This window comes from Pleuronectes platessa, chromosome 19 (assembly GCF_947347685.1).
Source record: "Pleuronectes platessa chromosome 19, fPlePla1.1, whole genome shotgun sequence".
NCBI lineage: Eukaryota > Metazoa > Chordata > Actinopteri > Pleuronectiformes > Pleuronectidae > Pleuronectes > Pleuronectes platessa.
Window position 1 is genome coordinate 6684978 of NC_070644.1, and position 23982 is coordinate 6708959.

At 40.2% G+C, this 23982-nt stretch overlaps 1 protein-coding gene across 8 annotated transcripts in view; it reads left to right on the forward strand.

The window, feature by feature from the left end:
• The window catches only part of LOC128424462 (formin-binding protein 1), a 59952-nt gene that overhangs the window by 12741 nt on the left and 23229 nt on the right, over positions 1–23982 (forward strand). For 5 of the 8 annotated variants that reach the window (XM_053410652.1, XM_053410650.1, XM_053410653.1 and 2 more), the window contains exons 1-6: positions 3640–3796; positions 4902–5017; positions 9500–9556; positions 10028–10175; positions 17560–17622; positions 19586–19690. In XM_053410652.1, the coding sequence (XP_053266627.1) occupies positions 3755–3796; positions 4902–5017; positions 9500–9556; positions 10028–10175; positions 17560–17622; positions 19586–19690 (531 nt within the window). In that variant the 5' untranslated portion in view covers positions 3640–3754. Of the gene's footprint in view, positions 1–2633; positions 2999–3639; positions 3797–4901; positions 5018–9499; positions 9557–10027; positions 10176–17559; positions 17623–19585; positions 19691–23982 lie in introns of those variants that run through there. The other 3 variants (XM_053410654.1, XM_053410651.1, XM_053410655.1) reach the window with 2 other exon arrangements.

The following is a 23982-nucleotide window of genomic DNA, read 5'->3' on the forward strand; positions in this document are numbered from 1 at the left end:
AATTTAACTATTTAATTTAGTTTTATATAATAAAGAATATCTTGATAATAGTCTGAAGACTTACTATTTAAAACAAGAACTGAATTTACATTTGTAACAGCCAGGGACAATCTATTAGACTATTGTACTAACTCTTAAATCAGACTCATACTCAGCCTCCCAGCTCTGATCTAAATATGAAAGGTATGTTCCTGAAGATGGATCATTAGATTCCCTCATGCTTTAGTTAGAAATCTGAATCAAGTTGGGAATGGCATACTCTGTCTCTACTGTTACATATACTTTGTAAAGAGGTAACTAGTGAATGTAGACACACTGAATGCTGGACAATGCAGACAGACATTTGATATAATGGAAATGGATTTAATGGTATTGATTATATATATAGTTGTTGTTCTTATCAGCTTACTTGTGGACAGTATTTATTTTTCTCAGTATTTGGTCACCATCAGGAATCCGATGTATTGAATAGCAGCAGCAGGTCTGTTATTTAGGTGTAGGAAAACCACCATTCATTGTATTACACACTAAATTATTTGTTCTTTGATATATTTTATGTTCTTCTCTTTGTGTTCTTCTTTTTATGCATGCATCAATATTTTATTTATGTTTTTTTTTACCAGAGACTGCAGATTAAAACTAGCCTGCATTGCTAGATATGGCAGATTCACATGTTGGACTTCAGTGCGCATGTAAATGAATGCACACAGACCCTTTTAAATAAATCAAAATAAATATAAGGGCCATTCATTGATTATTAACTGTAGCTGTTGTGGGGCAAAGATGACCAAGACATGGAAATCCTATGAGACCATGTCTGTCTGCTCCAGTCTCCTCCCTGTTGCTTTATTCCATCAGTGTTAAACAGAACCCCCCCCCCCCATTGTAGGGATAGAGGTCAATCGGCCCTATAGTATGTCTGTGATCTGAAATGTTAGCCAAATAATGTGCATTACTTCAGATTAACCAGCAGTCCAATACATTAAACTTGTACCATAATCCCCATCAGCAGTTGGGAAGGGTTGGAGGTCAGGAGGCTGATCCCTAAACAAGCGTGTATTTGTGTTTCTTTAAAACAGCACATGAGCAACCTATATTCATGTTCACTAACTGTTAGGTAAGGTGTCTCCTTTGTTCTCAGTTTGAGCCTGCTTCCCATTTCCTGGATCGTAACAAATATTTTGCTAAGTAGTTGTATTTATTTTCCTTCATGTACTACCACAATAGTACGCGCATCAAAGTGAGTGGGATTGTGTCCTGAAATAACAAGCAGAGTGGGGCTGGTCCGTCCCCTGATGGGATCCCCCGCTTATTCCCTCCCGCAGAAACAAGGTCATGTGTCAGGAGGCCCCAGATGACAGAGTGGAAGTACGAGCAGGAGCAGCAATTATTAGTCTTTGGTAACAGGCCCATAAGGAGGGGGCTCACAAAACATTCATGTGCAGGTTTGACTTTTTGTGTAACTACTCTTTAGCCAGGCACCATATAATTTGCATGCAGTGCACACATGTTAACATGAGAAATTTGAAAAGGGATACATTTTTCACACTTTTTTTAATTGATATTTTTATAAAAGAAAATAGTCACACCTGTCCTTGGCATCCTGCCAAGACAAATTAAATCAATGGAAAATATTTTTTGTCCGTAGAGCTCTCTGTGTTTATAGTTACCAAGATCATGGCATATTTAGACATGTGGAAAAGCTGCATCATAACATTTAAATAGAATTCATGTTTTATTTTTATATTTCTATATATTTGAATCCCTCATCACCACTTTCCGACGAGCCTTTTTGGTTTTACAGGACTGCAATTTATAATTTTTAGTAAAACTCCATGTCTCGCAATGTAAAAAAAAAATCCTTGATGCTCTCCTGATTCTGTTCTGCAGCCAAAAAATGTCCTTGATTGGCCCACGTCCCATTTTACACCAAGTTTCATGGTATTCTGTATATATATATTTTTTGGGTGAAAACAAATATCAATATTGCTGCCTACTTATCTGTCAGGTGGCCAACTTCGTCGTTTCTCAAGTTTGTACCTTTTGTCCTCTCTGTCTTGAATTCCAACCATTTACTTATAGATTTGTTAGAAATTGATCTGCTCACAAAATGTACAAACTGTCTGGGGAAATTTCCTTTTGAAGCTGGAGTGGCTCAGACGAGACGTCTTTCCTGTGTCTGACACAGTTTCGTCTTCTCTGATAATCCCTCCCTCTGATTCATCATTTATTAATCAGCTCTCTCTCTTGTTGCTGGGGAACATCTCTGTGATTTTCCATTTTACTCCAGAACCTGCCTCCTTTGTCCCATCTGACATTAGCAAAGATTCTTGAGCTCTGGGACTCATCAAGTTGCAGATCATAACCTTAATGGTGTTGTTTTATTTCATATATATATATATATATATATACTTTATGTTTATCACATTTGAAATACAACAGAGGCAGCAGCAGAGTTCATGAGGCCCCTGCAGCGTAGTAGGCTACCTCCCCCCCTCCAAATCTAATCCCCTCCCATGTAATCCCGCCTCTTCTGTCCTTTCAAGCCCCCCCTCTCTGTTTTTCTGCTCTCTCTCTCTCTCTCCCTTACTGTCCTCCTCTCCCATCCCACTTCTTCCACCTTACGCCTGATGGAGCATTAAGCCTGAATGCTGTGGGCAGCCGCGGCCTCAGATTCAGAGTGGTGTGTGTGTGAGAGTGAAGCTGTGCTGCTTCGGTTCCTCCCTTGCTCTCCTCTTCCTTCTTCCAGACATTTGGGAAAATACTCTGTACAGTTTCTTTGTTAGCTAGTGGGAGAAGGGGTCAGCGGACATTGCTCCCAACCCACTCTCACTAAACTGCACTTGCTCCAATTTGGATACCTGGGAAATGTGGATGCCTTTTTTACCCTAACTTCAGCCCTTTGTTGTGGAAGAAGACGAGTTGGATGGACTTTTACTAGATTTCAACAGGGTCCACATCCCACACACTGGATAAGATGGTGCCCCTGCAAAAAAGGGTAATCTGAGTTATGCGTGCGAAGGAGCGTGTATGTGTGTGTCAGGGGAGGATTTCATGTGCATGATGTGGCTACAGTGACGTTATTGTGCATTTTACTCCGGTGATTATGAAGTAAATGCTGTGTGATGACTTTAATTGGCACATGGGGTCTGAGCATGCTCCTGAGAATTAAAGGGGAAGAGGTGCTTGTTGAAGAAGCGAGAAAAAAGAAAAAATTGATGTTCGATGGCAGAGAAACTGAAAAACAACAACAAAGAGGCCAAGGAGGTGCCTCTGTATTTCAGTAAAATGTCTTAATTGTTAGCTTTTCTCTCGTCATTCTACTGTTGAGTGGCTTGTTGATGAGTGATTGCTCATTGAAACTGACTTACAATGCAGACTGGGACCCCCTCCCCACTCAAAGCCCTCCCTATTGTTTCCTTGAGTGCTTCATTTGGAGGTTGTGAATACAGTTTCAAAAGATGTTCAAGAGATCTTACGCTTCATGTGTAGACAATGCAACAGTTTATTTGATGGCGTTTTCGTCTTCTCTTATTTTAACCCAACCCCTGAAAAAGACATAGTTACACATGAAGTGCTGCAGTACTGTGAAGGCTATCGCACACTTTTCTTTGCCACAACCACTTCCTGTGTCATGTGTACGAAAGCAAATGCTGATGTGACAGAGAACATCTCATAGTTTGCTCAGAGAAGCAGTCAAGACGAGCTTCGAGTGTCGTGCTCGAAGAACGATTAGCTCAGGAAGAATACAGACATGGTAGAAGAAAGGATGGGGGACTGTTGGAGCCACACCAAGGTCGTGCTGTTTTTTGGTTCATCTCTATAAATTATAACAACACTGTCGTAAGAAGATTGTTAAAAGTAACCATACAATTGTCAGTAAATCTCAGCTCTGTGTGTGTGTGTGTGTGTGTGTGTGTGTGTGTGTGTGTGTGTGTGTGTGTGTAGTAATAGATATTCCAGGTGAAACTCTGTCTTTCCTGAACTGATGAAATTCAAAACATGACCTCAGCCAACTAGTTGTGCATTTTTTCCTCACATGTCATGAGCAGATCGTGAATAATGAGTTCAGCCTGAACAGCTGTATTTGGTTATCAGAAGTGGAGACTCTTAGTGTCTGTGTTTAGGCCCTTCAGTGTTTCCCACAGAATTAGATTCTACTTGTGCTGATAGATGGAGCAGGGGGATATTCCAAAATACCCATTTTGTTTGTGCATCTTCTAATGTAATACCAGAGAATGCCTTCTTCTATGACTTTCTCTGTAGAGCATATGCAATGTCTGAAGACACATCTTTTGTGGATGGTGGTGTTCTCTTGGACCAATTAAAATATATAAATGAAAAATGCAAAAATGGGTGATTCAATTTCAGGTCTTCTTTGGCAGACCTCACAACAGATTAGGAAACCCAGTTGTCACAATCTTTTTTTCATAGTCATCACATCTGCAGTGGACGGGGTCAATCATGGGACAGACTCGCAGCAGTTGATGCTGTTAAATGTCTGAACTGCAGCCAAGAGAGTGGGCCAGATGCTTTCGTCTGTTCTGTGACTGAGAATAAACACACTGACTGACATATGTGTACATGCCTGACTAGTTTGGTTGAGAGGAGTCCGATGAACAATATTTCCACAACAAATGAGGCACTCAGCTGTAGTTTAACTCTCAGACTTTTAAAAGGACGCAATTATTAAGAATTTCAAATACTCAGGTATCACGCCTAATCGAATTTGATGTGTATTGGAATGAACTACATGCAATAGGTCATACAGTGCAATGAAACGTCCTCATCAATTGATTCAATCTTTTGATATGCTCTTTTTGAAATGTAAATGATGATTAATGCCACCTCCTTTGTACTTGAATGATTTAATCATTACATTGTCTTCTTCTTTTCTACAGGATCAATTTGACAACTTGGAGAAGCACACACAGTGGGGGATCGAATTTGTGGAGAAGTACACCAAATTTGTCAAGGAGAGATCAGAGATCGAAACCAGCTATGCAAAACAAATTAGGTAAGTGCTCAAGCTGATGCCTGATATTTTGGGCTGCAGTGTAGTTATATCGACTGTTCACATCCAGATGACTTGGTTAAGAACCCCCCCTCTCTACGGCAGGATCTGATCTACTGAAGTGTCCTTGAAACAAGAGACAGGATCCTCGGCAGCTCATTATTTAGCTGACCGTGACCTCTGACCTCCCTCTGGAGGAGGAAACGGAAACGGGAATTCCCATATGGAGCGTTGTGTCTTAAGACTTATATTATTATTCAAATACAAATCACTGTTGCTGCTCTGCAGTGAAACAGAATTGATTATCCCAAGTGTAGAGGATGACTAACAAGCAGAGGAGGACGTCTGCTCTCTCTTCTCTCCTTCTCTTGTTTGGTTTTATAAGAATCTCTCTGTCTACCTCTCTTGTGTGTGCGTGCTGTCTGTTGTTGTCGCTGGATTCCGCCTCAGACAAGAGGAAGTCAGGGGGGGGTGGAGCTTCTGTTACCATGGAGACTAGAAGGTATCAGCATTTTCAACCCCAGGTCTGACCCAGATTTATTTTTCCCCCTATCCAACCACGAGTGTCGGCCCCGCCCCCTTCAGCTCACTCCACACACACACACACACACACACACACACACACACACACACACACACACACACACTCTGTTTTTTATGGGAAATGATGTCAGCGAGGATCCATCCCTTCAGGCCCTCTGCATCCCGACTCAGCGGGGGATACCAACAAATCCACAATCCTTATCTTTAAAGAGGCCACTACAATATGGCTAATGCTCTAAGTATTGACCCCAACCCCCCCATTTCATAGTGACTAGCCAATACCAATCAAGCATTCCCATTGCAACCCACTGTAACTGCTTCTCTACAGACCCCGAAAGCCCGCTTTTTGAGAATTAAGTCAGCTTGAGTTAAGAGGACTAGCTGACTATGTTTACATCCAAGCATTACCCTCATAACCCTGCACCCATTAAGTATATTTCTCTTGGGTACGTACGTACAGATGCTGTTTTATATTTGTGGATATTCCTTGAAGATAATATACGTAACAATTCTTCATTAAAATGTCTGCAAACATGGACAGAAACTTGCATCATCCCCAAAAATTTCCAACAATGTTCAAACCTAGAGAAATTGCCAATTTTATTCAATGTAATGGAATGTTTCACTTAAGTTGCCTTACAATTGCATTATATCCACTTTCCCCATGGCTCTGCGCATCTCGGTCAACTTCTGGGGAAAACGACATTTGACAAATAAACTTTTAGCCAGTCAGCTGTTTTCCTTAAACTGGATCACGATTATTCATTGCCGTTATTGTGCTGAAGCTCTTTGTTAAAGTGCAAATGCACAGAGGACCAAAGAAAAATGTATTAAAAAAGCTCCAGAGATCCCAAGCTGCTTCATGATTAATAAGCTACATATTGTCCATTTCATTTATCCTTTAATTGGGTTTCTTTTTAGTTTTTCTAATTGCTTGGATTTGTTCACATCTGGACATTTTTGATAATGAAATCCTAAATACTCTCCTTTAAAGCCGACTAATATGTTGTTTGGACAAATAAAAAACATCCTTGCAGATTTACACTTGCACTTGAACACATGTAGACATCCCATGATGTAATCGGTCAACATCTGTCTACAGTATGTCTGACAAAAGGACAGGGATGGACTCATGTTGCCATGGAGGTTGGCTTTTATTGAACTTCAGGCCCCACAGATGGTGCGGATGTTTTCAGTTACTGTGATTACACACAGGGCCGGCTCCAAACTGGGTCTGTTATCTAGCAGACGCACACACAAAGCCCTTCCAGAATGTCGACATTTGTACACTTGTCAGAAGAGGCTAAAATAAGGAAATTAGGACGTGCAGGCAGGATATCGTGAGTCAGAAGGTTTTCCTGTGTTTCTAGCACACTATACGTCTTTGTTGTTGTGCAACTAGGCCAACTAGTTATCCCCTTTAATCAATTCATAAACTAATGGAATTGGTGTTTTTGATTTAGTCGTCTGTTCTCTCATCTGTGTAGTTGATGTCTATTTCCTCTATTTAAGTGAAAATAGAACTTTTTATGGTCAATTTCCTATCGTAAAATATTTATTTGTTATCGATATTGTTTACTCAGTGGTGCATATTGTCTACTGGTACATTTACTCTACCATCCACTCTACTCCAGAGTTTTTCAAGCGCCTTAAAGTCTTTAATCTGAAAACTCTGCGGCTGTATTCTAGTCTGGATAGGCAAAAAGGAGATGTATGGAAACTATAACGCAGTTCCCTGCATTTGCTTCCTGATTTGTTCTCATCAGTCATGACTCAACTATCAGTGTGGTCACGTTAGTTGATTTACAGAATAGTAATAAGCTGCTTTTTTGATTAATGATTAGCGCTTTCGGTCATATTTCAAGAACAGAAAAAGAACATATTGAGGCTCTAGCTTCTTCCTCGGGCAGATTTGTTGCTTTTTATTATTCACACAATTGCAAAGAAGGTTTTTAACATGAAGAAATAGTCCACATACTTTGCCAATTTATTGGCATCTATCCTTTTTATCACCACAGCAACTCCACACTGCCCTAATCCATAGATAATCCTCTTCTCTTGCATCGGTGTAAACATGCACAATGCTTCGGTCTAGTCATTGCAGGGCAATGTACTAATGCCTCCTCCTCCTCCTCTTCCTCCTCCCCCAAATTCTAGTCTGGAATAATCCATAACACAGTTGGAATAAGGCCCTGCTAACAAAAGACACAGGGTGAGGATGAAGAAAAACAAGTCTGGGGTTATATGATCTATATATGCATGGACATTTTCTTCCAGTAGGTTTTCAGTAAGATTTGTACTGAACCATTTACCAGAAAGAGACACACACATTGGCACAGACATAATCTCATGACACACATGCACCAAGATACACTTAATCCCAGTCAAGTGCAAACTGCCACTGTAATTTAGAAAATTCTATAAATCCATAGTTACGGTCAGCAGCCTTATACGATCTGACAGTTGACATCTGACTGCGAGTGAATGAATGAGTGAGTGGGAACCAGGGCTATAATTAGAGATGGGCTCAGAAGGACAACGAGAGAGATTGACAGATAAGTCTACCTAGCAACAGTGCAAACACCACCAGGGAGGAGGAGGAGGAGGAGGAGGAGAGGTATGGGGGGGTGGTGTGGGCAGAGAGAGCTGGATGGAGGAGGTCCGACACACATTACACTTCGTTTTTTTAAGTATATGCATTATTTATTTCAGCAGCAATTAAGCATGGCTCTCTGACAAGTTGTACATGCTGAGACATATACATTCCATCAGTGAGTAAAGGGCTATAATCTCACAACTAGGGCAACTAGCTCCCACCATCACCTGATCCCTTTTTTCTAAATAGGTTTACCTGGCGTCTGATGATAAACTAACGTGTCGATAGCCCAAAGTCAAGCAAGTAGAACAGCAGAAGATATTCTCTGTAAACTCTGGCCATTGAGTGAAATATGCTCATATACTTGTTTAGCTTCTTTGCCTACTCTGTCACGTTCTCTTTTCTTCTTGACACCGTCCTCTCCAGGTTCTTACGTGGCTCAGCCATAATATCCACACTAAGAATGGCAATCTAGTTGTACTACTGATAGCTAGCTGCTAGCTTGGGCTCTGCTTGTTGGTGTATGATATATTCATTCTTCCTGTTATGACTTTGTGATCTGTTAAAAATATTTTTAAGCTGTTTTGAGATATAATAACTACCCAGAGTTGCTTTACGATTTTTTACAAAATGTAACGACTTTTATTAGTTTGTCTAAACATGTATTTCTTATAAGCTCTGGACAGAGTGGTTTGTCTTGTGTGTGTCTGTCGTTTTTTGTTTGTACATGCGCTACTTTTCATTTGAAATTGACAACAGTGCTCTTAAATTACACAAAGAATCCAGAAGGCACATGTACACTGTGTGCACCCATATCGGTCTGAGCAGAGTGCTTATTATTATTATGTTCTGCTGACATACACTGTCATGATCAAACAAATGTGACATGATCAATTGTAGCCTGACAAACATCACAACCAAGTGGAGAGCAGGACATTGAACGCATCACCGCTTCACCTCCAGCCAGCAAAGTGACACCATACATGTCGTTATTTTCTTCTCCTCCTCCTCAAGCCGCATTCATCTCCTGCCACTGACACACAGCCGGAGTCAAAACAAGGGCAATGGCTGCATGAGAAAAGCATACTTGTTTCTGGTGACTGGGTTTGCATGAATACTCCTGGGGGCGATGATTTACGACCCTAAGAGAGGAGGGCAATGTAGTAGCAGGAGCAGAAAGCACTCTGCCTGATTGAATGGTGTTCTGGATGATCCTTTGGCAGGTTCTTAAGGGCCGTGTCAGGGAAATATAATGGGAATGGTGCATTTCCCATCTGCAGACTGGGCTCTTAGGAGCGATAGACAGAAAGAAATATCTGACAATGCTGAACTCTTTGTCCTCACAGGAATTTATCAAAGAAGTATCAACCCAAGAAGAACTCACGAGAAGAGGATGAGAGCAAGTGAGTCACAGGATACCACACATAATAAGAAAAAAAGATACTCTCATATCTGTCTGTTATATATAAACTACAATCACCCAAAAAGTGCCTGAAAGGTGATGATTTTATAAACTAAACATAAGTGATTATTAAAAAAAAGAAATTCACGATGTTTTGATAGTCACTGCTTTCAGCTATTAAATTCTGTAATTGATAATACAACATTTCCCAATGATTTCTGTGTGTAATTGCCTGAGAAATAAATTAAAGTAATTTTGAACGAACACAAAACAAAACCTAAATCGCCTCTGACGATTATGATTGAGCTATGATAGACTTTTACCATTTCTGAGCAAAGTTGCACTATGTCAGACAAGTTGTGTACATTAGATGCACCGTGTAAGCTTTGAGTGGTCATCAAGACCAGAAAAGAACTCTGTAAATACCGACCCTCTATCATTTCCTCTAACATGTTCTCCTGTGTCTCACCAGGTACACCTTCTGTCGAGCCTTCCTGACAACACTTAATGAGTTAAATGACTATGCAGGTCAACACGAAGTCATATCGGAGAACTTAACATCTCAAATCATCACCGAGCTGTCACGTTACCTGCAGGAGCTCAAGTCTGAGAGAAAATCGGTAAGGCATCTTTGTTTATAATATATCTATTACCATATTTAGTTTAGACAGCAGTATAGGGTAAAATAAAAGAGACACAGTGGTGTTGAAGAAATTAATTAACCCATTCTCTCTCAACTGAGGTCACTGCTGAGTAAATATAGATTCACCCAAAGGCTCGCCAGAGGTAGAGAACGTGACTGAGTGAATCCTTTTTATGGAACAAAGTCATCGTCTCTCTATCGTTACGGCCTTATTTCTCTTTTTAAAAGCCCGCTTGTAAAAATATTGTCTCACCACATGCTATTCTTAAATGTTGAAGTCACTTTCATCCTCGCCATTAGAAAGCGATTTGGAAGAGAGATGGACCTGCACGTTGCACAGTTCATAGATAACAGTGTGGTGCTCACAAAATGAGAGAGGAACACTCAGCTGGAAAACAGTACTCTCTGTTAAATCTGTCATGGACCCTTGTGTCTCAGAAGTCCAGCTGAGGGAACTGGAGTGGAAAACCAAAACCAGAGGGCACACAGCAAAGTGACCTTTTACAAAAACGTTTTTTTAAATACGAGTATATGTTCATGTGCACAGCTGTTGACACATGAATGTTGCTCTCCGTAAACACAGAAAACCCTCGGTCACATTTTAAGTGATCAGTTTTAAATTTTAGGTTCAGATTTGGTTGCACCAAACACAGAGAAAAGGGGACTTTCCAACACGTCTGAAGGGGAATCGCGCATTAGTCAAGGCCTGTTTTGTTCTTTTGGCTTTAGTTTAGCTTGGCTTGGTCGGGCCTTTGGATAACAGCAGTGTCTGTCTACTGTCCAGATTTGGCTCTTGTCACAGAGGGTCACTGGACAGACCCCTGCTGCCCCGCGGCTGCAGGATGTCACACTGACACCCCTCTTCCTCTTCATTTCTCCGGTCATTTCCTTTTCTTTTGCTCTGTTCCATGTATCCATATCACTGTTTCTCTTTCTCCCTTCAGTCCTTCTCTTTATGTCCTCACAGTGTCTCCTTCACAAACTTAGTGCCCCTTGTTTTCTCAGTTCTCTCTGCATCTTTTAGATATGGTGAATAGCTTGTCATGTGTCTTAACTAAAGAAACCCACAACAGTGTTTCTTCAGTTAGACAATGCAGGGGGGGGAGGGGGGAATCCCATAACTTACAGTGTATTGTGTGAACAGAGGACTCTTTCATTTGATGGCATTGGGTGAATGATTTCACAGACATATTAAGAAAAGTGTCCTTGTTGGTTAAATTAAGCTTTTATTTTTTCTAGTCCCTCCCCCATAAAATCACCCCTGGACACTATAAGCTCATGAATGATGAAGAACGATCCTCTTCAGAGCCGGACCAATAAGGATTTTTGGGGGCTGATGCCAACATTGATATTAGCGAGTATGAATATTTCAGATACCAATGCATCGGCCTATATATATATTAATACAAATCATTGGCAATGATTCTTAAGATGTTATTATGAAGCCCTTATGACAAAGAAATGTAATTGATGCTTGATACATAACAATTTAACCATAAAGATTATTACAAATAACTATAACAAAAGAAATACATATACAACCAAAAATATAGAACTTGAATTAAGAAAAGATATAATAATAATATATTAGCACCAGTCCATTTGCAAACATACAGTAAACCCTGGTACTGAAATGTCTGTGGAAGCCTCATATCAGTTGGTCAGGCTCCACCTAGGTGAAGGCTTCAGAGAAGAACAGCAACCCCTAGTTACAAAGAAAAAGGCCTTCATCAAAATAGGTCTTTATATGTGAATATATATATATATATATAAAAAAAAAAAATGTTAGGGTTTAGAACAGTGCATACTGTATACTCTTGGTGCCATTCTTCACCCGATCTCCTGCTTTGTCTTTTTATTGCTTTCATTTCATTGCATATGTGTCTATAATAGGAATACTGTAGAAAATGTAGAGGATATTCTGAAAGGACAAGCCTCATAACTTCCCCAAGCTTCCTTTCATCATTTTCTCTCTGGTTTCATTTACATAAATTTGTAGGCACCACTCATTGTGTTTTTCTGTTGTTGCTTTTTGATTTGTGTCTGTCAGACACAGCTATGCAGGCAAAACCCAGACAGTGGGATTAGAAGAGGGCCAGGGTCTCCTGGGTTTACAGTGAGCTTACTGGACAGGTACAGTCCACTTTGCAAATCCAGACATAGAACAAAATAATAATACCTCATTAGTTTCCCTGGTGGGGTTTTGCAACTCTCCCCACCTCCCTGTGCTGTTTCCCCCGAGTGAGCCTCTCGCTGAGCTCAGCTTGGGGTGGCAGAGGAGGTGAAGCCAAGAATGTTGTCTTAAAGGATTTTATTTCAGGGCAGATATACTTGTTTTTACTGAAGTTGACGCTTGTTTTATAAGAGAGAATATACTTGATTTAATGTGTTACGCAAATATATTTTACTTTAGAAAATACATCATGATAACATCAAAAAGTTACTTTCTCATATGCCATGCATTGCATGTTTATGCTGTACTTAATATTATAATAGGTAAGCATTTAGAGCAGGCAAGGTTAATATGGGACTGTGATTGTGCTGAGGAGTCACATAAGGTGTTTCGGTCAGTATGCTGCTGTGCACAAGGCCAGATCAACACCATTAAAGCGATACAATTTAAGATTTGCTTTAATCCGGTGTTTGCGGTCCGAGCCCCCCCATGCACACATGGGCATTCACACTTTCATGCTCACAAACTTTTCCAGATTTGGCTGTAAACATTCACTGCATTCAGCTCAGATCAGTACAGTAGCATACAAGCTTACACAACAAGCAAGGAGCGGACACAGTTATCAATGTCCGAGCAAGATGTGTATCAAATCACATTGAATCATGATTAGACTAAAACCTCTATTGGAAAGGGTTCATTGGCCTCTGATGATAAACTAGTGAGTATATGTGCCATCCTCCGTGATTTTGAGGCTGTTATCCTAAGGTATAAAAATTAAGTAGTGTTGCTTTAAACACTCTGCACCACCTCCCAAGATGTAACACATATAATGCTTGTAACATTTATGAAAGTCAATACATAATATTAACTGTGTGTATCAACATGTGTTAATGGAAGAGTCCACTCGAGCGTTAGTTCTGTGTTTATCCATTCTCAGCCACAGTAGCACATGATGATATCTTTTCTTGTTGGGAGGGAACTTCTATCTTCCTTATCCTGCTGTGATGTGACATGTGCAACCAGCCTGAACCAGCCCAGCCTCTCATTCTGCCTCCCTGGCTGAGAAAATAAAGCACAGCATTCAGGGTAAAGTCAGCTAAACACCATAACCCCCTGTAAAACAACCTTTTTTTCACTGGGTGGGTTTGGCAGAGGATACCGCCCTCATTTGTCTCCTGAGAGGCAGAGAAGAGAGATGCAAGGACTCTGTTAGAACAACGTGTCTCCCCGGGGTGGCCTCAAATGCCTTCTTCTTTTTGTTGAGTGGAAAGACATATAGGAAGCTGAGAGGGACAACTGATCACTGGATCCTCACAGAGTAACTGAAACAACTTTAGTAAAGTATGAATAAAGAAACATCACGTAATCGTCTAAACATGAGGAGAAAAATCTCAGTGGAGCTTTCAACGTCTCAAGATCTAGTTTGACTCATGGCCATTTCTAGTACCTAATGATTATGTGAGTTGACATCTGCACAGGACTTCAGGTGCACATTCCTACGGACTAAGTCAGTTGGAGTTTGAATTCTCACACAAGTAAAGTGTAAAAGTGTTTGTTCCGCTCTTGTTTTTTTCTCTCACCTCACGTCTCTGTTTTGCCCAAAGTGTGTTGCATATTTTTTAAATGAACAGCTTGTGAACCCCTTAGGGTTTACGTCACACTCCAGAGCAGGTCTGTCCCACTTCAGCTCGGTCTGGTACAAGGACGACTCTGGAAATTAGGAAGGCAAAGGTAGAGAGAAGATAGACTATGCAGAAGACACTGAATGACACACACTTGGAAAAGTGGTGTTTTTCCTATCTTCAGCGGGATCTTTCAGTCATTGATTTCATGTTCAGATTTTGTCCTGCTTTCACTCTGCTCATGTACTCTCTTATGGAATTCTTAAAGCTTAAAGCTAACAAGCACGAGAGCGAGACCAATTCATTTGTCAACACTACACCTGGAATTCCATTGGTTGCGGAATATTTTGACAGACTTGTCTCACCAAAATAATCTGATTTGAGAGCAGCAGCAGCAGCGTGAGCATGACGAGAAGAGCTGAATCTGAGTGCAAGCACACAATTTGAGCACATGCACATCAAATCTAAGCACAAGCAGGGGCTACTTGAGTGAAAAAAAAACAGAGAGCAGGCCTGTTCATCTTATTAAGTAAATATTAAATCTGCTCTCTCTCATGTAATGTGTTTTATTTACTTTAATAACAGTTACTATATTGATTTATTTCCAATGTCTCATCTGGCTCATGAATTCATTAGTGTGTAAGGTCAAGTTTTTTTGCCCCTCACGCTGTCTTTTCAATGCCATTTGGATAAGTGAAAGGGAGAGTTGCAGCGTCAAGTCACCGACCTGTTGAAGTGGCCCAGATGTCCCTGGCAGTTCCAGCAGTCACATGCTGTTACTGTGAAGGATGGGTGGAAGAAAGACAGGGTGTGTCGTTTCTCTCTCTTGTGCTGAGGCAAGAGAATTTAAATATTTAGGGAGGTCAGCGCTGCAGAACATCAGCCGAAATGACAGCATGCATTTACCTGCATCCCTGAGAGTGAGTGAGCCCTGCATGTTTTGGTTTGGTCAGAGCAAACACTGATGTGGTCAGTAGATCTTCATTCTATACGACAGATCTGAACCTGACGGACGTGTTTGGGTTGAGAGTGTCCACGTAGTTTGTTTATCTTCATAGTGATTGAAGGTTTGTTGATGCAGACAGCCTGAGATGCTGGATATTGCTCAGAAATGTTGTTATGGAGACAAATATTTGGTCAAAAGAATGCCTCACAGTAACAATGAAGTCACCCAGTCTGGTGAGTGTGTGGGGAGAAGGCTTTATGGCATCTTCCCTGCATCTTATCATCATTACTACATTTTTAGATGTAGTCATTGAAAAGATTGTCCCTATCTAACAGGATTTTGAAGGTCTCCGCTTGAAAAAAATTAAGAAAAATGAAGCACTCGATCATACATTGGTTTGACAGCACCACCATCACCTGCTCCACAATGTCCCCGTTTTCTGTCTGAGCTCAAGTACTTCCTCTGAAACACTGGAGCACTTCCTTATTTTCTATCAGCTTCCCTCGAAACTTTGGGAAATGAGAAGTGCAACATGCCTGAGGTAAACTACGCCATGTTCTCACCAACTCCTCTTATGGCCAGCATTGTTCAGGTAACATTTAACTTTAGGCCTCCTGAATTAGTTTTAATTTCACATCTCTGTGTATGCATTTATCGGCAGAGTACTGAGGACTTCCGTGTGCGGTCCAAGATACAGCTTTCTGTTCTTTATAATGGTTCTTTAGAAGGGCTCGGGCCGTTGTTCATCGATATTCAGCTCAGCCACAGGCCCTTGCTTCCGCAGACTTCGTAACCAAGGGAACATTCATTGATATTCAGGTCTCCTATGTCATTTCCTTTCAAATCTGATTCTTTTGAGACTTTTTTAGCAGATTAATTCGACCACAGGTAACAAATAAATGATTTTGCATGTAGTATAAGTAATCACAATTTGATTTAAACCTACAGAGGGTTAGAATTAGTCTGTGTTTGAGCGTCCAGGGGATCTGTCTGTGAGCCACACAGAGGGACTGTAGAGTGATGTGCTCTGCCTCTGGGCCAAGTCCTCTGCTCTCCTGGAGTGAGATAAGCCAAGCGAGGCCTGTTGCAAAAACACAGGCCTGTGTGTGTAAGTGTTTTTTGGTCAACAACTGCCACCTAGCTGTGTCCGATATGACACGGTTTGCATATTCCAGAACCCACTGTGGCCTGTCTGTCTCCCTGTAGTTTACAATATCTGTCTCCTCATAACTACAATGTTATTTTCATGGTGGTGTGTTTTACTGTAAGCTGTTTTCATGTTCAGTCACCTGGTTCATTTCTCAGTTTCTTTTTCTACTTTCTCATCGAACAGTTTTCACTCTCTTGTCCTGAATATTTTCTGTCCCTATTGCCATACATATACGGTCCCATAGCTTAAATCAGATGTTTGTTGAGAGGCAGACATTTACCAAAACATGAACCTATCAGCAGTCACAACAAGTATGTTCTTAATGATGCCAACATGATCACAATGGCAGTGCTAACATCCTGATGTTAAGTAAGAATAATGTTGACCATGCTTACCATTTACATAAAAACAAAGTACACCAGAGGCTAATGTAGTAGTTGATAAGAATGGAAAAACATGATATGGATACAGTGCAGTATATAGATAATGCGTATAGATGCATTTACTGGACAATTCAAATTTTGATCGAATGATTGCTCTGGAGGAAAAGTCAGGGGATCACCAACAGTTGATGAGACATTTCATTCAAAACCACAAATGCCACCTCATAGGGGCCTTTTACAGAAAAGTAAGGGGAACTCCCAGACTGCCATCTATAGAAATACGACTGCTCTTTGGACTGAAGCCATTATGTGCATGTCTTTTTTCTATTACCATCACATGACTGTGATGGGTTTGCCAAATTGTCCCTCAGGGACATTAAAAACTAAATATACAAACCCTTTCTGTTTAAATATTCCTTTTAAGGAATTGCATAGATTTCATGGTTACATGTACTGATTTCATGAGATAACTGAAGTTTATCTTTAATGTTTGCAGCAACACAAGCCATTGGCTTCATGCTCTTTTACAGGAGATGAGATGTTATAGCTATATAAACAGCATCTGTACTATGTGTCTAACTGGTCCCTTGCTCATCATTTTTACTGATCTCCAGTATTTTTAACTTTTTTTTACTTCGGTGGAGTTTCCACTCAGCTTCCTCATTCAGTAGGTTTTTATTAATGGTGCTAAAATGTGTGTTACTGTTAGACACACAGTGTTTCTGCACCTGCGTTGCACTGTTGAGATAAAATGTGGTTGCTCTTTAATCAAATAGACTTATAGCCATCTGCTGCAGCTTGAACAAATCTCTGGGCGTTAATCCTGTGGTTTATGCCATCATAATTTGTAATGTAGTCACAGTATAGTATCTATTTGAATTTGCCCTACTTTCTCAGTTCACATTAATACTTTCCTGTCACAGTGGGAGTAATATGCATGGTGTTTAATGGTATGGTTCAGACCTGCATTCCCAGTGCTTTTAATTTATAATGCTGACTATTTCAAGGTCAAGTTCACCTGCTTTCAAATCCCTGAAGCTTGTGCAGAGTGTGATAATATTTCCATTTTCTCCAACTCTTCTTATAGCACTTCCACGATGGGCGTAAGGCACAGCAGCACGTTGAGAGCTCATGGAAACAGCTGGAATCGGTGAGTGTGTTTATGTGTAGTACACAGTATCACCATGGTTACAAGTCACTCCGGAAACACATCAAATCAAAAATAGAAACTAAAGTGACATCCATCTGCAGTTTACTGTATCAATAAAGTCATAAAGTGCAACTTCATGTATAGTCTTAACACTTGAATCACTTAAAACCATTAATGGGAATACAAACTCATTCATGACATAAAATGTAATATACTATGTATGGAAAAAAGAAACACACAAGACCACAGTAATTTTATTTTATATATATGCTTTCATTTGCTAGATGTATTAGTCAAATTATACATCAAATACATCAAGGCTCACCACTGCAGAATATAAGTATAAAAACACACAGTATATGAAGCTGTGCAAAGATGGTCCAATGACCTTACTCGCTCGAGGCCTTTTCATTCAGTTATCAACAGCCTTACAATCAGTCCTGAACATCAGCGGCATGTAATACAAAAGCACATGCTACAATAGACAGCAAGGGAGGAGTCTTGTCTCCATAAAATATATTATCCTTTAAAATTGAGGGAGAACTGAATGAAAGCATTTTGCATTCACTTGAGAAAAAAAAAAAAATCTGCTGTTTTTTTTAGACACTCAGAACGTTATCTCTGAATTCTGAGTAAAGTCATCATGAGAATAAAGATTCAGCTTGTTTTTTCTGAATGTATCAGATAATGTCACCTCAAAAAATCCCTAGAGATTTGTAATCTAGTCGAGTTTAGAGGGGGGAATCAAATATCCTGCCTGTATAGTTTGAACTAGTTTTATTTTGGTTTGGATTTGAGACATTCAGAGATACAGTTGCCATTTGAAATATGAATGGCATCGTTGTTCATTTGTTGGCTTTGCACAGGCACCTCAGGACTTTGAGGTTATTCAGATGGAAAGTACAAAGATTTTGATCTATGTCGCCAATTCAGAAAAATATTTTTTTCTCAAGTGAGTGTAGTACACTTCTGTGGAACTGTCTGAAAAAGAAAAAAACTAAACAAAACGGGGCTGTTTACAGAGCCCTGAGGGACCCCATGATCTGTCCTCAGTGATTCATTTATTTTGCTTGAAACAGAGACATAATAGTCTTTTATATGACTAACAGGCACTACAGCCTGTAACATTAAGATATATATATTATAATGAAGCTGCAGCTAACTATTACGTAATGTGTCATTACATAATGTATCTGTGTCATCTGCTGCCTGGATGACACACTGATAATGCTAAGAATGTATGAAGAAAACAACTCTCAGCTAACTAACAAGAACTACTGGCAGAGGTAAATCGAGATTAAAAAGACCATTGCCTCAGAAACACTGAAGTGTCCCTTAATATCAGTTTTGTCAGTTTTATTAAATCAGTTGTAGACCAAACTTTGGTAGATTGTTAAACATCATTGTTTACTACTGCTCTACCACTAAAACTAGATAAAAGCAGTTCCAGGAGTGTCAATGTTATTTATTTTAGTTTAAGAGCTAAAAGGGAGATTGCACAGGACCACCACCACCACCTCTTATCTCTGCCTGGCCCCTTTGGTTGGGGAGATAGAGTGTGAGAGAGATGCATACCCCTCCTTGTCCTGCCACTTCTCTGCGAGTTCAATGATCCCATTGTGTGTGTGCGAGGCCGATAGGCATAGTTCAGAGTGCACGCTGGCCCAACAAACACTGATTGTTCAGTTCGAGGGGTCGAAAGAGGGTTGGATGAATGCTTGTTTTTCTGCACACAAATGACCACTATGAGCATTTGTTTAATCTGCAGGCTTCAGACTGTGACAGACCCAAAGGCTGTCTCATTGACACAAACTAATCTCAGTCACACACAATGCCGGGCCTGACATGTATATGACGTATGTGTACATGTTATGACGTCTATTATTATGCTTATTTAAAAGGTCAAGCTACTCATTCAATATCTATGGTCATATTTAATTTGGTTTTCCATGTTGTTCTTCAGTGTAAAAGACGGTTTGAGAGAGACTGCAAAGAGGCGGACAGAGCACAGCAGTACTTTGAGAGGATGGATGCTGACATTAACGTGACTAAGGCTGACGTGGAAAAGGTATGTGTCATCTCGTGCAGCAGGCTCCAATCACACAAGCTTGTCCCGTCTCCTCCTTGCTTGAAACACAGCTTCCCCTTTGATTGCCTGGCCTTCCTCACTCTCCCAAAGAGCACCCTCCCCGACCTTTTCATTGTTTTTCTTTTGCATTTATTGCCCCCTTTCCATGCCCCCAGCCCCTGATTCCACTGAGCTTCAAAAGACAGTAAAGACCGAGTGACCATGTGCAAAGGCCCTGTGTGTAAAAGCTGGCATTGTCTCAGTGATCTGCTGCTAAACAAAGCTGATGGTGGCACCGGGTCCTCATTATCAGTGTAGTGCAGCCACCAAAACACTCTGCTTAGCAACAGAGAGGAATAGACTGGGTTTCCATTGTAAGTGCTTGTGTGTGGTTGTGTGTTTATGTGGATATGTATTATACATATACAGAGCTGGCTTTCCTCTCTCTCAGGGACTCATTTTAAACTTGTACTTGGGTGATTTTGTGATCCTCTATGATAAATCAACACATGTAGCAAACAATCCGACTCTTCGGACTTGCACACCAGAGCCCCTAGGGTAGCTGATGTCATTTCCTGTTGTCATAACCAATTAAATGAGCCCTTAAAGCCTCAGCCCTTAACCCACACAGCTCCCACGCCTGCAAGGCATCATGGGTCAGCAGCGCGTGCTCCTGCTGCTTCATCAGCTGTTTGAGCAGAGCTGCGGCTCAGAGTCGACACAGTTCAGACCCGATTATTATGCAAATACAGGTTTGAATAAAGAGTCTTTCTGCGCTCAGCCAGAGAGCTACAGTGGGCTCAGGCTAACACTGAACTCAACTGGAAAGACCCGGCACAACAAGAGATGTGTTGTTTCCGATTACAGTTGTTCCATTTATTGAAGCATGAAAGACTCATACATTACACAGAATTCTGGTAAACGAAGAGAAACAAATCTGCATTTTTTCCCGCTTTTCATTTACTCACTATCACGGTTCGTTTAAAGTAATTATGTAAACAACTCCGTAATATAAGATCAGATAAGACTTTATTTTTCCTGAAGGTAATTTGTCTTGGACACATACAGAATCTGCTTATGTACTTAGATTCAATTGCTTTCGCCTATACACATACACTCACATAGCACACATGCTGTTATCAACCAACACATTGCAAACGGCCCATTGTATTAATCGTACTTTTAACGGCAAAATGTTAATTAATTACATTTCTGCTGACAATTTTCTGTTAACTGATCAGTTTTGCGTTAAGGATGAAAGACAGCCAGTGTTTTCCATAGAATGGATTCAGTCTGTGGCGGTAGCGTTTGTTCACCTGCACTTACATGCAGTTCAATGTCACAGACAGCAGATCCCAAATGACAGGTTTACAGACTTTTGAGTTAAAAAGGAATTCTGGCATGTGAGAGCTGCACTTAATGCCACTCGTGGGTACGTACACAGCTGCAGCTGAAACTATGATGTCTGACTATCGGCTTGTAAGTTAAAAACTTTCAGGGCGCAAGAATGTGAGAGGCTGAGACCAAGCAAAGGCAAATATCGCTGCAGCCAGCTCTACAAGTAATGACCCAGAGCAGAACACTTACTGAGAGATCTATTATATTTTTATAAGTGTAAATATGTTTGGATATTCTGAAACTGTGGTGGAACAAATTAGAACATGGCGGGCAACAGACTAGATAATTCATGGGAAACAGTCAGATTCTAGAAAGATCAAATAAAAAAAGGAAACATGACCCTTTTTAAATGTCCAGATTTTTTAATTAAAGGAATATAGTTGCACGTTCACCCAGGTCTTACCCTCATCGTAGTTGCCAGTCTGACCACTGGTTGAAATAGTTTTGCACTCCTTAATTTTAGAGAAGTATAGTTGAAAAGATCAGACACAGAGATAAACCATTTCATGTGCTTAGGTGAAAATGAAGTGATTCCTTTCTTGAAAAGTTTGCAAATCTCTAAAGCGAAGGTTATGACCCATAATTAGAGGCAGTGACAGTAAATTCGCCTGCAATTTCCTCTTGGTTTGACCAACATAGTGATGATAGTAAATGTGATGCTCAATATATCCCTTTCAGATAAGCCTCAACAGCATCACTTTTCAAAAAAAATTGTTATTCCTCTCTGTGTGGGTGTTTCAACTGACCTCAGCTCACTTTTTCGCCTTCTCACATTTCCGTTGTTCAAAAATGAAGAGCTTATAATAGAAACGACTGAAATCCCTCATATCAGTCACTATGGAGAATGATTGGATTAGGGTAAAACACAAAAGTATTTCTGACAGGTACCTAATTTGTGTATATTTCAATTGCTTTATCTGTAGCATCAATTTGATCAACTTTAATTTTATAACTGGAATCTTGAAAAAGGGTGTGAATTTGTCGTGTATGTTTTCTGTACATCTTCAGTGTGCCATCATTGGCACATCATATTCAGATTAAAGCAGCGTAAATGGTCAAGCGCCCACTTTAGTTTGATGTAATAAGTAAATTTGGTCATAAAACTAAGCCGCAGGACAGAACTACATCTCAGTGTGTTTTTTACTTTGCGTAGTCATATTCCTGAGTATCTTTCAAAGGATGAAATGTAAAAACTTTTTTAAGTATCTTTGGTCATAGTTGAAGCCTCTTGATATAAGTAGATCTGGTACGGGAAGGACAGATGCATGATGGGAGAAGAAAAATAAAGCAGAAACATGAATATTTGGCATATTTGTGTGTGGTATTGTGCAGCTTAAGGCCCCAATAGAATTTAATAAGCTACAAATAAAGTTATTATATTATTCTACTTCCTCAACAAATGTAGTTGTCGCTTACAATTTGGAAGAAACTGCAAATAAAGATATGTTCTGACAAGCTAAGTTCCAGGAGTTAAACAATGTGTAATGTGATGTCTCCCACTAATTCAGAAGAGCTGCTGTTTGTCGAGCTGAGGTATTGTGGTTACTGCTCAGCTGGAGCAAACCTCTAACTGTTCCCTCTTTGATTCTGGCAAACTAAATCCTATAATTTGGGGTTTGGAGTCACTGACCAGATATCCACAAAAGCCTGCTCCAGTTTTCTGAGGAACCCCTGGCCCTCACACACACTCACAAACTTCCCAACTGTGAAGATCCCCAGTCATATAGCAATTAAGAAATAACATTGTAATGCATTTCTAGAAGCGTAACAGAGTGTTTTGTAACCAGTGTTTTTTCGCTGCTACTGCGTTTGTGTACCGTGATACCAGCTTCCCCTTCTGACTCATGATAGGCCTGGTGGTCTAGGAAGTGCATCTATGGCAACTTCTTGTTTAGCTGTAAACGGCTAACAAACTTTTTTTTTTGTTTATGTGTGTGTGTGTTATTTTGTGCTATGCCTTGAAGCGAAGTTCACTCAAGGTAGGTCAAGCGGAGAGAGAGTCTTTTGTATCTGTGGGATCGCACACTGTCTCTACAATACAGCCTCAACCAGATATCACTGTTGACCCAGCCCTGTCCTGCCTGCCCGTGATCAGTGGCTTGCCTCTTTGTCCTTCTGCTGAACACTGTGTCACCCTGAGGTTTATATGTGTGGTGGAAAATGAAATGAGCGAAAATGATGACAGATGTTATGTAAGCCTCCAAATTGCCAACCAACTTTGATTTTCTCTTTGTGCTCCATTCTCAATTTTGTTCCTAGATTGGTTGGTATGTTGGTAGGTAGGTGGGTAGATTGATAGATTGGCTCATAGGTAGGTAGATAGATAGGTAGATTGATAGGTTGGTAGGTAGATAGGTAGATTCATAGATATACAGGTAGGTAGATAGGTTGGTAAAGAGGTAGGTAGAGAGGTATATATATATATATATATATATATATATATATATATATATATATATATATATATATATATATATATATATATATACATATAGGTAGATTGATATAAAGGTAGATTGGTAGGTAGGTAGATAGATAGGTGAACTGGTAGATTGTAAGTTGGTGTGTGTGACAGCATAGCAGTAACAAATGACAACAGGATGTGAAGTGGCTGCAGACACAGTGGCTTGTTTTGTGGGTTCGTCATCCGCCAGGTTACCATAGCAACGTTTCTTTAACCTCATCATCTCTCAACACAACACATTCACTTTGCATGCACCTATACCAGTAAAGCACATTTCCATTGTCGCATGCTCATATAGATTTAAAACAGCTGGACTTTCACATGTGCTTTTTAGCTCTCCCCTGGATTCCTATTTTTTTTGCAAGCAGTGACTATCATTTTCCACCATGGTATTATCTGTCATCCCTCATGTGCCGGATATAATGCACCT